General features: G+C 39.0%; 2 protein-coding genes across 2 annotated transcripts; both read left to right on the top strand.

The window, feature by feature from the left end:
* The first annotated feature begins 202 nt into the window (after positions 1–202).
* Positions 203–3547, top strand: LOC134847007 (U2 snRNP-associated SURP motif-containing protein-like). The gene is made up of 2 exons (XM_063864489.1): positions 203–2595; positions 2731–3547. The coding sequence occupies exons 1-2, from the start codon at positions 204–206 to the stop codon at positions 3426–3428; spliced, it is 3090 nt and encodes a 1029-aa protein (XP_063720559.1). The 5' UTR covers position 203; the 3' UTR covers positions 3429–3547.
* Positions 3548–8434: 4887 nt separating this feature from the next.
* On the top strand, positions 8435–14220 carry LOC134847006 (uncharacterized). The gene is made up of 4 exons (XM_063864488.1): positions 8435–11883; positions 12244–12415; positions 12935–13136; positions 13535–14220. The coding sequence occupies exons 1-4, from the start codon at positions 8518–8520 to the stop codon at positions 13899–13901; spliced, it is 4107 nt and encodes a 1368-aa protein (XP_063720558.1). The 5' UTR covers positions 8435–8517; the 3' UTR covers positions 13902–14220.

Genomic DNA, 14220 nt, shown 5'->3' with positions numbered 1-14220 from the left:
TTCAATCAATCTATCTCATCACTAGGATTGAAGAGCGTTTAAAAGTGGATAATCTTGTTGGGTAACATTTTTTGTATTTGGAAGTTTTTCAGCTGGAAGTTCATAATTTTAAAAAAAATTTCAAGAGGATGTACAAAAAATTTAAAACTTCAAAAGTTGTATGCTTGTTGACCCAAATGATGTTTTTAATTGTTTCAGAGAAAATGCCGTCCAAAAACTCACTAACAGATCGACTCAAAGCTTTCAATACTGGCACAATGAATGTTTCGAAGAAAGTATTATCGAAACGAGAACTGGAGGAACAAAAGAAGAAAGAGGAAGAAAAGGAAACAGCTAAGGTATTCGAAGACTTCGTTGCATCTTTCGACGAAAAAACAGAAGTACCCAAAGCTAGTTTTATACGAGGTAGTATAATCAACGCCGACTCATCGGGTGTGAAGGAGCTAAAAAATGAAAAAGAAGGTACTATGTACCAGCCTCAGGCAAAGAAAAGCAGGCAATCCTCTTCCAATTCTACGTCTGCTCGTAGCAATTTAGAAGAAATCAAGCGGGAAATCGAGAAAAGAATGATACATGAGAGAGCCAAAAAAACTAAAAAGGAGGAAAATAGAAAGAAGAGTAATTTAGAGGCGTTCAAAGAAGAATTGAAGCAAATGCATGAAGCTCGTGAAGAGCATGTCAAAATCAAACAACAAATAGTAACGATTGAGGAGAAGATGAGAACTAAAAGTGGTTCACTTACTAGTCATGAGCAGAAAATTTTGTCGTTGAAAAACCAAATAGCGGCTACTGAAGAAATAGCTAACACTGATGTCGCGGATCCCAACTCTACTAACCTTTACTGCTCAAATATACACACGGATTTGCTCGAAGAACATTTGTGCAAACTTTTCGGACGTTATGGTCCTTTGGCAAGTGTTAAGATAATGTATCCTCGCTCCGATGACGAGAAATCAATCTCTTCGCGGCGAAACACGAACTGCGGTTTCGTTGCATTCATGTGTCGAAAAGATGCTGAAAGAGCTGCGAGAAGCCTGAATGGAATCGAGTATAAGGGGACAACGATGTCTGTAACGTGGGGTCGGGTTGTTCCCATACCTCCCCACCCGATATATGTTCCAACTCGACTTAGGAAACTACTGATGCCCCCACCTCCTACCAGGCAACCCTTCAATTGTCTCCATCCAGACATGGCTTCCATGTCTTCATTGGAAGACGAGGACGACGAAGATGTGAAAAAGCTCTGGGAAAAGCATCTGGAAGAGGCCTGTGTCAAAGTGTGTATCCCAACTGACAGGACTTTGCTGAGTCTCATCCACCGCATGGTGGAGTTTGTCGTGCGAGAGGGTCCCATGTTTGAAGCGCTGATTATGAACCGCGAACTAAACAATCCAATGTTTCGGTTTTTATTCGACAATGCAAGTCCCGCTCATTTGTACTACAGATGGAAACTTTTTTCAGTTCTCCAAGGTGACGATGTCTCATATTGGAGGACGGAAAGTTTCAGAATGTTCAAAAACGGACCCATTTGGAAACCTCCGCCTAAGAATGTTTACACAAAAGGCATGGAAAGTGACATAGACAGCGATGACATTGATGAAGAAGATTCTGGAATGCTGAACAGTGGTCTGTTTGTGAAACCCAAACATCGCAGACCTATGAGTCCAGAGAGCTCAAGCCGTAGAGGGAAAACTGGAGCAGATGGGTCCAGCAGTGGTCGCAAATCGCCTAAGAGAGGCTTCCTGACCACAACGAATAAATCAAAGCTAGACGACATAATGAAGGATCTGACATGCACACGGAACCAAATTGAAATAGCTATGGTTTTCTGTCTCAACCATGCCGACTGCGCTGAGCAGATAATCCGAATAATGATGTCCAAAATGGAGCACACAAAACAGCATTCAAAGCGTTTGGCGTTTTTGTATTTAGTCAACGATCTTTTGCATAACAGCAGTGCTAAAATACCCAATGCAGCTTCATACAGGCGTTACATTGAGCCCAACTTGTGCAAAATTTTCCAGAAATTGCACGACAGTTATCAGTCGCTGGAAGGAAAATTTAAGCAGGAACAATTTAAAAATAAAGTAATGAGCTGCTTCCGAGCGTGGGAAAACTGGACAGTATATCCGGAGTATATGTTGATTAAGCTGCAAAATGTTTTCCTCGGTTTGGAAAAGTATGTGGGATCGGACGATGACGATGATTCGGATGCCGATGATTCTGCCGACCCCGAAGGAACCAGAAGCGGAGGTCTTAAAGCAGAGAGAACAGATGAAGTAGAATTGGATCTGGACGAGCTGCAAGACAACGAGAATCTCGACGGGATCCCACTGTCCAAAGACGAAGCCGAAATGAGCGATGATGAAATAGTTCCTCATGAAGAAACAGCCTCGAATGATATTGACGGAGAAGCGTTGGAAGACGAAGAGGAGGAGGAAGAAGATGAAAAAGTACCCGAAGTGAAGTCCAAATGGCACCAGATAGACGCCATTGAAGACGTCGAGGACCAACCCCCCGTAATTGCTACTCTTTCCAAGTGGGATACTGTCGATGACAGCGATGATGGGAATGAAGAAATTGCTCCTGACGCAGGTAAACTTGCGCTGCATGCTTCATTTGACAAATGCTTGTTGATTGCTGTTAAATTTGCACTTGGATTTATTTATTGTTATTACAATGTGATGTTTGTTGTTCTGTAAATTAATGGATTGGATTTGTTTACTAAAGGTAGTCAGAGTGCAGATACGGATGATATAGATGGAGCGCCGTTAGAGGATAGCAAAGTAGAGGAGCTGGTTAAAACTGCAACGCCAATAAGGTCTTCGCAGCAACCGACCGCTGACCCAAATAAGAGCACAGGTAGAAAAAAGGGCAAAGATGAGGACTCCTCAAAAGCCAGTGCGTCTCAGATCCTTGAAGAACTGAATCTTTCGGACTCCGAGAAACGGTCGGTTCTGAGAGAGATTGAAGTCAAAGTCATGAAGTACCAAGATGAATTAGAAAGTGGAAAAGCAACAAAGAAGTCTGGAAAAACTGTTCAACAGATGCTCGATCAGTTTAGACTTAGCTTAGCTAAAAAGGAAAAAGAAAAGGCCACAAAAAGTGCGGCAAAAACGAGCGAACCGCTCTCTTCGGGCGAGGAAGTACCCAGTTCGAAGTCAGATCATAAGAGGAAAAAGAGACGACATCGATCAAATTCGAAAAGTTCGCACAGCTCTGCTGAAGACAAGGGATCCAAGAAGTCATCAAGCAGTTCAAAACGAAGCAAAAGATCAAAGAAACACCAGAAAAGATCATCCAGAAGCCGCTCGAGGACACCGACCTACAAAAGTGGAAAAAATTCGAAATCCAATTCGAACGACAAATCCCCCGATTTGCATTCTTCGCATAAAAGCAGTAAGAGCTCAAAATCTAGTAGACATTGATTGATTTATGAATGCGTCTGTGCCCAATTTCTGTACCCGTGTGAGACTAATTCGACCCTGATTTAAAACTATGCGCTTTATGTAATGAATCATTCTTGTTTTCAAAAAATATAATCAAATCTCCAAACTTCTTTAGAAAGTAGTGGATCTCAAGGTTATCAACGTATGATATCTTTAAATTTGCATATTCGTTAATCGTAACACAATGGATGGAGGGAAGGGTTAATAAGAGGCAAAGCTCAAAGCTTGGTTTTATGTGCAAGAACTTCATATTCATTCAGTGAATTCGCCGAAAAAACTTTACATATTTGTACACTTGCGAAAACTAGACTGTTTTTCTTTAGAAAATTTTTCTCACCAGTCTTTAAGAAATTGACCCTGCTTTTTATTGAACCTTAACAACTTCCAGACTCCTTCCAACTTGGTCTAGAGATATTGCTGTTGCCTTTAATTTTTAACTCTGGGTTTCGAGTCTCGATCGAAGCTTGCTTTTTGTCAGTAATAAAATTTAAAGAAAATCCCTGTAAAAATTGAGTTGTCAAACTTTCGTTTGTCTTATTTTGTTTGAAGATTTGGACAGCAAATGTCTTCAAATCTGCAAGAAACGAGTGAAATTGCTTTATTAGTGAACCGTAGCAACATCGAGACTCTTCTCATTTGGCCTAGTGGTAATACGCTTGCCTTTGTTCCCTAAGGTCAGTCGTTTTTTAGTATGTATGAAATTGAAAAAATTATCTTGGAAATATCGAATTTTCAATTTTTGTTTGTCTGCTTATGTTTTGTCGGCTAAGTTGCAACATAAGTTTTGTTCTTGAGCTGTCAGCAATTTCCATCAAAGATGCAAGTGTTTTTGATTTACTCCTGTAATTTGAAAAATTAATTGCATTGACATTGTTTTTCCCTTGGTTTGTTTTGGCAGTTTTACTCATTCTTAATTGTTTCGTCTTATGTTTCATCGGCTTATTTACTGTATTTGTTGTCGCTTCAAAAGCAAAAAAGTCGACGTTTAAAAAAAAGATTCAGGTAGTTTGTGTTGCAAGATTTGAAAGTTTTAAAACTTAATTGCTCAAAATTTTTTATGACAATACTTTTTTTCCGGCTGAATGGGCGTCTACCCTCTTGTCGGTCTAGTGGCCGCTCGGTAAATAATAAAAGATTATTTAATTCTGGTGGTTGTTTTGCGGCGCTCTCTGTGTGTTAAAGTGTTAAACTTAATCGCTCAATTTTTTTTTTGTGACAGTTTTATCGGCGTTTTTTTTCGGCTCAACGGGCCTCTACTCACATGTGTCAGCTAGGTGAACGCCCTGTAAAAATTAAGAGATTATTTAATGCCCGTGCTTGTGTTTCTGCTGAAATTTGGACTTGTTTCTGATGAAATTGAATTTTTCCATTTTTGTCGTAGTTGTTTCCGTCTCACATGATGTTCATCAGCTTGATATGCTACACTTTCGTTGCATCGCAGGTGATGCAAAGCTTCGCGTCACTTACTTCTATGTCGATAAAAACATCAGTGGAATTCAGCAATAAGAAGAGCCCGTTCAAAATCCAAAATTCGATAAACGCATAAGTTTAATGGCTTGTGTTTAAGCAAGTTTGAGATGGTTTTTTTCCAAGGTTGCTCTCATAAATTGGTGCTCATTAACAGGGCAGAAACTCAATTTGAGTGTTTGTTTAATGCGTTATTGGCTGCTGCTGTTTTTGGATATCAGTGGTATATGGGCTAGTGGTCAAGACAGTAGACTCTAAATCTGTGGGGCGGAAGTTTGAATCAAGATGGCACTTTTCCCCATTTTTAAGGTTTTTTATTTTAACACTTGCGAGAGCATGTGTCTTGTTATCGAGAACTAGAATTTTCCCGTTAACAATTTTTCTTGCCAATCTAAGAAATTGAGTTTGTGTTTCTTGGCACCCGAAGGTCTCGGAAACCTGGCCGGCCCATGTTTTTTTGAAGGCAATAAAAATCAGGTAGTTTGTGTTGCAACTGAATAGCTTCAGTTTTTTAATGAAAATAATTATTGCTTTTTGTTTGCGGCTTAATGGGCGTCTACCCACGCATTGTCGACTTAGTGTCACTCAGTAAAACTATAAACTTATTTAAAGCTGTTTGTTGAGTTTCTTGACTGTTATTCAGAAATCATTTTCGTTTCCCTTTTTTTCAATTTTGTTGTTCGCGTCCCGTCTATATTCGCTAGCTTGCAACGCTGCGCTTGCGTTATATGGTAAGGGGTGCAAATCTTCGCCCCTGTGTTGCCTTTTTTTGCGATTTCAAAGCTAATTTTGGCTCTGTTCCAACTTCGGTTTTTTGCTGCAATTCGATATGAGAAAGCTTATATCAATTGAATTTTGGTGCTTTCAACTACAATAAAACGTGTCAGATATTTTGATGGTGAACGATGATTTATGAATAATTTTCAAATATTTGGTTTGCGAGGGGAATAGGAAACTGGAAAAGAGCCCTACTTTTTACCGCTTTGTTGCCTGTGTTTGCAAAGTACAGTTTCGTTTCTTTATCAAATTTTCCAGACCAGTATAATAAAAAACGGAATGTTATAGCAAGCATAACCGGTTGTTTAGCAAGTAGCACATATTTTGCACAAAATGGTTCCATAAAATCATTTTAACGAGTCAAGCGCACTTGATTTCAATCTCATCTGCTAAAAGTTAAGTAAATTACGCTCTCCAAATACGAACTTGGAAATGGCGCAAATTGGATTTCGTTTTTCTCAAACAAAAATTTATTCGAAAAAGTTTCAATCACAAATTAGTCTTTTGAAATTCATAGAGCGTTAAGGCCATTATGTCAGTTTTTTTGTTTCCTTGCGTTTTTTGAAATTTTTGCAATTGTCTATTGGCTATGTTGCAATATGATATTCTTCAAGTGCTCCCATGATTTTTTACAATTACTTATCTTTTTTGAGTTTTATCGCCTGCTTTCCAGTATAAATAGTCAGAAAGATCAAATAGTTTTTTTTGCTTTGATTCTGTTTCTATCCATTCTGGTTACGAACATGTATCATACTAGTGTATCACTTTCCTTTTAGTTGGCTTAAGCTTAAAAATTGTTTTTTACACTTGTGATCAGCTTAGTGTATTATTACGAACCTTTTTTTTCTAACCTAACTCGCAAATAAAAGTGTTCATTAAACAAGTTCACCTGTTTGGAAATTTCATTGTAGCTTTGGAAATTGCATAGCATCTATTTTCTGCTTTTCTTGAGGCTAGCGTTTGGCTTTTATTAAGCTTTCGTGGCTGAGTAGTTTGTTAGTGAGTCTCTTAATTTCTTGGTCGCAGATTTGGCTCTCAGAAGTAACTGAGTTTTTGCTAATTCGAGGCCTATTTCTAATTTTTATTATCGAACTTAATAGAGATGCTTTTTGTCTTTTTCTCGCAATTGTTTGCGAAGCAAAGCTTCGCCTCTGTGTCAAAGTTATTGAGAAACCGTGGCTCAAAATCTCCCTCCAGTATCATATAGTCCCTTCTCATTTCTCAAAGTTTGCATTTAATTTTTAGAATTGATGGCATCATAGTCTAGCTTAGTATCAAACAAGTTATAGCCCCCACACTGTGATGTGGGGGTGTTACAATTTGCATAGGCTTCCAGTGAAAAAGCTTATGGGAAAGAGCTAAGGCATTTTATCGAAAAGGTGTTAGCTATGGATTTTTTAAACATTCATTCATCTTTAATATGGCTTAACTTGTTAAAGACTGCTGTACTGTACGTTGTGAAGATTCATATATATATATGTCTTGGTGATTTTGATTGTGTTTTTGAAGAAAGTCTTAAAATGCTCTAATAACTACAGATGTGCATTCATACGTATGAATACATTTATGAATGCACTTAAGTATATGTGCAATTTTTGAGTTCGGTTGAAATTTCTCTGCTGAGAAGTACGTAAATAGCACTCCAAATACAAACGTGAAAATTGCGCAAAAAAACGTGATCTACTTCTAATTTCCAAAATGGAAATTAAGTCTCAGGTTTCTCAGCGAAATAAAAGTTTAACCTATTGATCCAGCTTTCTCAAATTGGATTAATCGTATCAAAAAAGTACCAAATAAAAATTGTTTGGGAAATTCCAAAAGCTTTAAGGGCAAATATTTCTTATTTAAGTTTCGAAAACTGAAGTTTTCGAAGAAAAAAAAGTAATTTTTTGTCTGCTTCCTTGCGTTCATTACTCTTTTCCAACTGTCAATTGGCTATGTTTGAGTGTTGATGACTTGAGTGGTTTTTTCAATTATAGTTTCTATTTTTTGTGCTAGTTATTCAAACTGGTATTTGATTTGGTATGGAGTTCGCTTTTAGAAATCGTTGATCAAGTGCTTATTTTATTTCGCTGATTCCTTAATGAACAAAACCTTAATTACGCAAGCAAACCCTTGTATTATACTGCGAAACCACTTTTTCTTACCTTAGCCACTTAACCTTGTGTCACTTTCTCAAAATGTCAATTTTAGGGTATAGCTAGTATTTGGATGACAGCATGCACAAAGCCCGACTGCTAGGGAAGTATACTGCAAAACTTTGGTAGTCGATGAACGTAGTTCAGACTCGTAATTGGTCGCGATAATTTTTTTTGTTCAGGAAAAGTCTTAAATTTTGTTCAGGCTCAAATTTATTTTTTCGCGGTTTTACTTTTGATTTGGTTTTTAAGTTCTTTTCCTCTCTTAAAAGGAAGGCAAACTCACTATCGAACATCAAAATTGTAGAGGTCACAAAAAACGTGATCCACTTCTAGTTTCGAAAGTAGAATTCAATTATCAGATTTCCCAGCAAAATAAAAGTTTTATCTACTGATCCAGTTTTCTCAAATTGGGTGAAATTATCAATAAAAATTAAATCATATTTTGTTTTAGCAATCAAAAGAGCTTCAAAGCCATCAATTTTTTCCTTGGAAATTGGAAAATTGTGATTTTGTCAAAAGACAAGTCTGTTTACTTGCGTTCATTGACTCCTTTCCAACTGTCTGTTGGCAATGTTTTGAAGTTGAAATTGATTCAGATTAGCATGCTTGCATAGAATGTCGATGTATTTATAACAGCCGTGTCAGTGACGGGAAGTCAATTGTTTTTGTACAAATACAATTCAATGGCCCTAGTCGAAGATGGAAACAAACACATTAGGGCCAATTTTGGCCCAGAATTCGAATCGAGTCTTCTAGCCCATGACGAAATCGTGGATGTGTATGGCTCCAAAGTGGACACACAGAGTGATTGTACAGAAGAACCCCCACCCTTAGACTCTCTGGACATGAGTGGAAGACTAAACGACTCCTTGGGAAGTTCAGGAAAGTCAGTTCAGTCTGTGAAGTTACCGAGGTCGGCTTTGAGAGAAATTAGCGACCCGAGAGGAATTATTCAGAAAATGGAAGAAGAACACGCTAAATATGGAGTGCATCATCAAAAACCGCTTGAACAAATCGGACTAACTAGTGAACAGAATTCAGATTTCGTGAACAACGATTCAATTGTGGATTCGAATATGGGAAAAGGTAAAGGTCATCAAGATGATAGATCAAAAGTTGCAGTGGAAGTGACGAATGGTAACCATGGTGGTAATTCGTTGCGTTCAGAAGCAAAATCAGCCCTTCAAAAGTCATCAACTAGTGCTAAGAAATTCGTTCCTGCCTCAATGGTATCATTTTCGAGTGACAGGGAATCGAAAGCTGTGATCAGTGAAGACCAAGCTCAACTAACGGCAGCGGCGGTTAGTGCTGCGATGAGTGCCGCAATTCCATACTTCAAAGGTCAGGCGGATCTTGAAGGTCAAATGAAATTGCTGCTTGACAAGGTCACACGTCTAGAAAGGCAGGAGCCAATACGTGAAAGGTCGCTCGATGTCGGATTTGACAAAGATCACGCGGCTGCTAAAGTTGAAAGACATTTGGCCGAATTGACGGAGAAAAGATTGCAACTCCTTGAAAAGGTTCTGGACAAGGAACGGAAGATGGGAATTAGGCCGAGACATGAAATAGAGTCGGATTCCCAAATTTCAACCGCGAGATCGTTTCATCGAGCTAACTTTATTGAGGAGGAATTTTCCAGGCCTAAGTCGGTTCATTACACTAAAGTTGCAACAGCTCCTAGGAATGCTTTATTGTCTAAAGCTAACACAAGTTCCAGTAGGTCGAAGTCAAAAAGAAGTTCATCGAAACAAACTAGTTTCAATGATACTTCTTTGTTTCCCAGAAACGAGGTTCCCAAACCAACGGATCCTTCTAGCGAACTCCTTAAAGAGATTCTTCTAGGTCACAACGATAGTTCGTTGCATACTTTGGACAATTCTGGCACTGAAAACCGAATGAATTTCCAACAAAATGTAGCAAGAAGCGCGACATCGTACGAAGCGGAGGCTAGAATTCTACACGAGTTAGCTTTGTTGAAAGATGAGTTGATGAGTTTGAAAGTGCGAGAGGAGCCTGTTAATCATCCGCAAACACGAATAGACGTCAAAACACCCAGAAGTATGGTTGGAACTGAAAACGGTGATTACATGAATAGTTCGACTTCATCGCTGAACGAGGAGCAAATTCGACTTTTGAAGAAACGCAAATCGGAATTGTTGAGTCAGTATTTTCAGGAATACTCGAACCCAAGTCCAAGAGTAGAAAGATTTAAACTGTCAGATATATCGAATACTTCATTTGATAATTTGCATAAAGAACCGGAACAAGTGTTGAATGAAGCTCGGAATTTCCGAAAGCGATCAGAACTGGAAAGACAAATTCAAGGAAGAAATATGGCTCAATATAAAGTACACAATAGAATAGACCATATTTGCGACGGGATTTCAGATGGATATTACCAATTAAGGAAAAATGTAGACAAAGAAATTGGGAAGATTCAAAGCGAAGTTGAGAAAGAACTACAAGCTGCTGAATTACAGGCCCAAGAGGTGGAGAAACAACGACAAGAAGCAAATTCTATTCCGAAAAATAAATTTGGAAAACCTATTTCTAATGTTAGAGGTCTAAAAGCAACCACGGTTGAACGAAAAGCTGGACCATCTGGAAATGTAGCGAACCAAGTTAAGAAGCCAACAGCATCGGTCAGACCATTCGGTCAACGAAATGACATGGCTTCAAAGGTTCGCTCGAAACTAGCAGGCGAAGACGAACATACTGTACAGGAAGTATCGCCGACGCAACTTGCATATCAGCAACTTATTTTGCAACGCCAGGAAGAGTACAGGAAAAAGATAGAAAGAGTTCAAAAGTTACCGGCTGGTTCCACGGTTCAAAACGCAGGATTGCTATACAACAAGAATTTCTACCCAGTCAAAGGGAAGGTTTTGGCTCCGGCTCCTGAAACCAAGGAAGTCGCGACAGAGACTAAATTCCAGCAGAACCAAGAAATTCAAACTGAGACTCCTAGAGATGCGAAAGTGGTGGAAACTCATAGTGGGAAACGAGTCGACATGCAACATGTTGTTTCTTCAAATAAGAAAGACAAATTCGTGATTGAAACGTTGCCTTGTGTTGAAATCGAAAGCCAGCTTGAACAAAATGAATCAGTAGAAATAGTTGAAAAAGAAGACGTGAAGAAACATAAGAAAGAGCCGCCAGCCAATGAGAGTCGAGCAGATTACAGTGACGTAATAATCGTGCCTGGATACGGAAATGAGTTCAATCCAAGGTCAAGTAGAAATCAAAATGTGACGTTTGTTAATCCGAACAGAACATATGCTCAGTTCCAAGCGTGTTTGGAAGATGAAATTCTCTCGCACGTTCTGAGAAATGTAGTGGGCGAAGCTACCGTTCCTGGACATCTAAATAGAGAAGATGATTCAATGAGCGATGAAAGTAGTGTATCTCCTGAAAATGAGATGCTTCTTCAAATATTCATCGATGCGGGAATCGAGATCGACAAGCATTTGCTGAAAAGGTTAGGCGAAGAGGAAGTTATGCGCCTTATTCTGAGCATTCTAGAAGAGCAAAAACGCGATCAATTTGCGGACAAGCTAACTCCAGTTCGCGCTCATGTAAACCGAGTCCCGACTCCGACTAGAACTGCTGACGATTATACTCCAGTGGAATCTGAGGCATCGCAAGCGAGTATAGAGAGCGAAGAGCCAAGAGTTGATTTGGTAGACAGAGGAATCAGTCCAATTGAGTTCGCGCCAGCTGAGGAATCAAGTTACACGGAAGATGTGACTGAGTATTCGGCGAGAGTTTCGATACAACCGAGTCGTGAGCCGAAGTCGTTAGTCGCCACACCCGAGAAGACTCCGCCGAGGTCTCCCGAGAGCTCGATCGTTGAATCGGTGAAAAGTGTAGCGAAGGAACCCCCACCCAGTCCAGAAAAAGTGGTGCCATCTAAAATGCCAGAACCAACTATTTCGACGGTGTTTGATGATGCAGATATGGTAGATGCAGGTATTCAATACGAGAGCCAACCCAGTTTCAGAGAAGCGCAGACGTCTCCAATTCATTTTGCGCCAGCTAAACCTCAGCGTGTTAGTTGTTTTGTGATGAAATATAACGGTATTTGTCGGATGAATCAACTTTTGAAGTTTTCCATGCCCATTTTAAGATTCTATTGAGTGAAGATCACGAGGATCTTGAAAGAGTGGGTCCTCTTAGTATGTCTTCTTAAGCCGAGTTTATTGTGACTATCGGAAACGATTTTTTAACTCACGCAAAAACAACGCAACGGTATATTTAGTTTCCCTCCAACTATTAGCAAACCGTATTAGTAGCCAAATGTTATCTTTGGTCTTTATTCACAGCGTTGTGAACCCAATTTTGCACCATAAGTTTGATGTTAATCTGAAAACAGTCAAGCGTTTATATTTTTTTTTGCTTGGTATGTTTAGGTGTCCCCACCAGTAGAGAGTACCGAGAGTGTGGAAGATGAGTCATCTGAGACGACTGAGGAGGAGGAGGAAAGTGGCACTACGGGGGATGTGATGTCAGACCACGAGTGGATGCTACCCCACAATCTACTCAAGAGCGAAGGAGAAGTCACACCTCCCAAAATACCCAAAGGTTAACCACCACTTATACTTGCACAAGTTCTTTTTGTCGTCTCTTCTTAAGTGGAAAAGGGTGAGTGATTGATGTCGATTTAATGAGGTTTTGTGGGTGCTACTGCTACTACCAGAAGTTAGCTGCTTTAATGTGTTTTAATTACAAACTAAAATTTTTTTATGGATGAAATTTCATCATTTGAGAGTTTGCAGATAGGTCAAAATGTTTGCCCTAATAGACTAGAAATGTTCATGATAAAACATTTTGAACTGCCGTTAACTTCATCTCAATTTATTCAATTTGTTTGATCAATTTTAATAATTTTTATCCAATTTATTGTTGAAAATGGATATAATAATTTGGATTTAATTAATAACAGTATAATAATAAAAGTATGATAATAAAAGCAAATATTAAATTGATATAAGAGGCCAAAAAATTGTTAAGCTATCAAATTCTGTTCTGTAATTATGGTTCAATTTTTTCATAATTAAATCGACTTGTCATTTTTCTGAAATTTGATTTAAAAACTTCTAGGAATGAGCACAGACTTAGATACGGAGAACGACCTGACATCTCGAGTGTCCCTTTCCCAGGGAGAGATCCTCCGCCCCAGAAGGAGACAGACTGCGGCTGGACAGATCAAAGGACCAGTGACAGAGGCACTGTTCGAAATGAAACACCTGATGGCAGCATCCAACCAAGGCGCCCAAATCATACCACGTGTGGAGAGACGAAGGTTTGCATTATTTTATATTTAATCAGATTCTCCCTACATTCTCTACGGCTTTTCATCAATGGATAGGACAAATCAGTTCTGAAAATCGAGTGAATGGAAACAGCTTCGGGTTTGATAAAATAGGACTTGATAATGATTAAGATAAGTCACCGAGTCATTGATCTCCTTCTGCGCGTCCGGAGAGAACGTTTTCTAGATTATGACAGCTAGCAAATTTTTTTCTAAAACGGGTGAAAGGTTTCCGAACACGACTGGGTCATCTAACTATCAATGTTTTCCTGTTTTTTCAAATAGTCTCATCTTTTTGCCTGTTAATTTATAAAAATCAAAGTCGTTGTTATTATTTCAATTCTCTGAATGATTAACTACAAGATAATCATGAAATCCTGCGTGCCTAGGTTCAAACCATACACGCCAAGATCAGATGAAAGACAACCAGAAAGCCCATCCTTAAAGTCTCCAACGTACGGTGCTAACTACCAGAGCTCATCCACCATTCCGACCAAATCACCTAGAAAAGGAGTTCCAGTTCCGATCATGGTACATTCGACTCCGAAATCGAACGTCGCTTCTGAGAGTCCCAATGAAAATCAACCAGATACTGTGCGAAGTTCAGTTGGAGGTGAAAGTGTGAAAAGGTCACAAGAGGATGGTCTTGTTTCTCAGAGGTCACAGGAGTCTGCGAGGACGAGCTCTGCTTTCAGACTCCCGTTGGACGCGTTGAATACAGAAGAATCGATTTCGGACATCGAAGAAATCATGTAGCAAGAAAGAAAAACTGGCCGTATAATCTAGTCAAAATGCATATCATTTGCAAGAGTGCTTTGCCTTAACAAAAACTTCGGTCACAGTTTTAAAACACTTTCAAAATCAAAAATACCCTATTTGATTTAATTCAAAATTTATTCCAATCATATTTACACTTGTGCGAGCAAGTGTCCTTTGTAAATAGTTTTAACCAATTTCGCCGTTAGTAGTTTTTTGAAGTGTCTTGAAACTTGAAAAAGATTTTTCAGTTGTGAACGTTTTATACGTACCGTTATGATAGTGTCTTGTGAAATAATGAAAGTTTCATAATTTTGCA

Source organism: Symsagittifera roscoffensis, chromosome 5 (assembly GCF_963678635.1).
Source record: "Symsagittifera roscoffensis chromosome 5, txSymRosc1.1, whole genome shotgun sequence".
Classification (NCBI taxonomy): Eukaryota; Metazoa; Xenacoelomorpha; order Acoela; family Convolutidae; genus Symsagittifera; species Symsagittifera roscoffensis.
This window is presented reverse-complemented; position numbering and strand designations above follow the sequence as displayed.

Excerpts from the sequence above, each read along its gene's own strand:
- LOC134847006 (XM_063864488.1), top strand. The coding sequence starts at position 8,518 with ATGGCCCTAGTCGAAGATGGAAACAAACACATTAGGGCCAATTTTGGC. Across the intron at positions 11,884-12,243 it reads CGCCAGCTAAACCTCAGCGT|GTGTCCCCACCAGTAGAGAG; the intron begins GTTAGTTGTTTT and ends TGGTATGTTTAG. Across the intron at positions 13,137-13,534 it reads CCACGTGTGGAGAGACGAAG|GTTCAAACCATACACGCCAA; the intron begins GTTTGCATTATT and ends CTGCGTGCCTAG.
- LOC134847007 (XM_063864489.1), top strand. The coding sequence starts at position 204 with ATGCCGTCCAAAAACTCACTAACAGATCGACTCAAAGCTTTCAATACT. Across the intron at positions 2,596-2,730 it reads AGAAATTGCTCCTGACGCAG|GTAGTCAGAGTGCAGATACG; the intron begins GTAAACTTGCGC and ends TGTTTACTAAAG.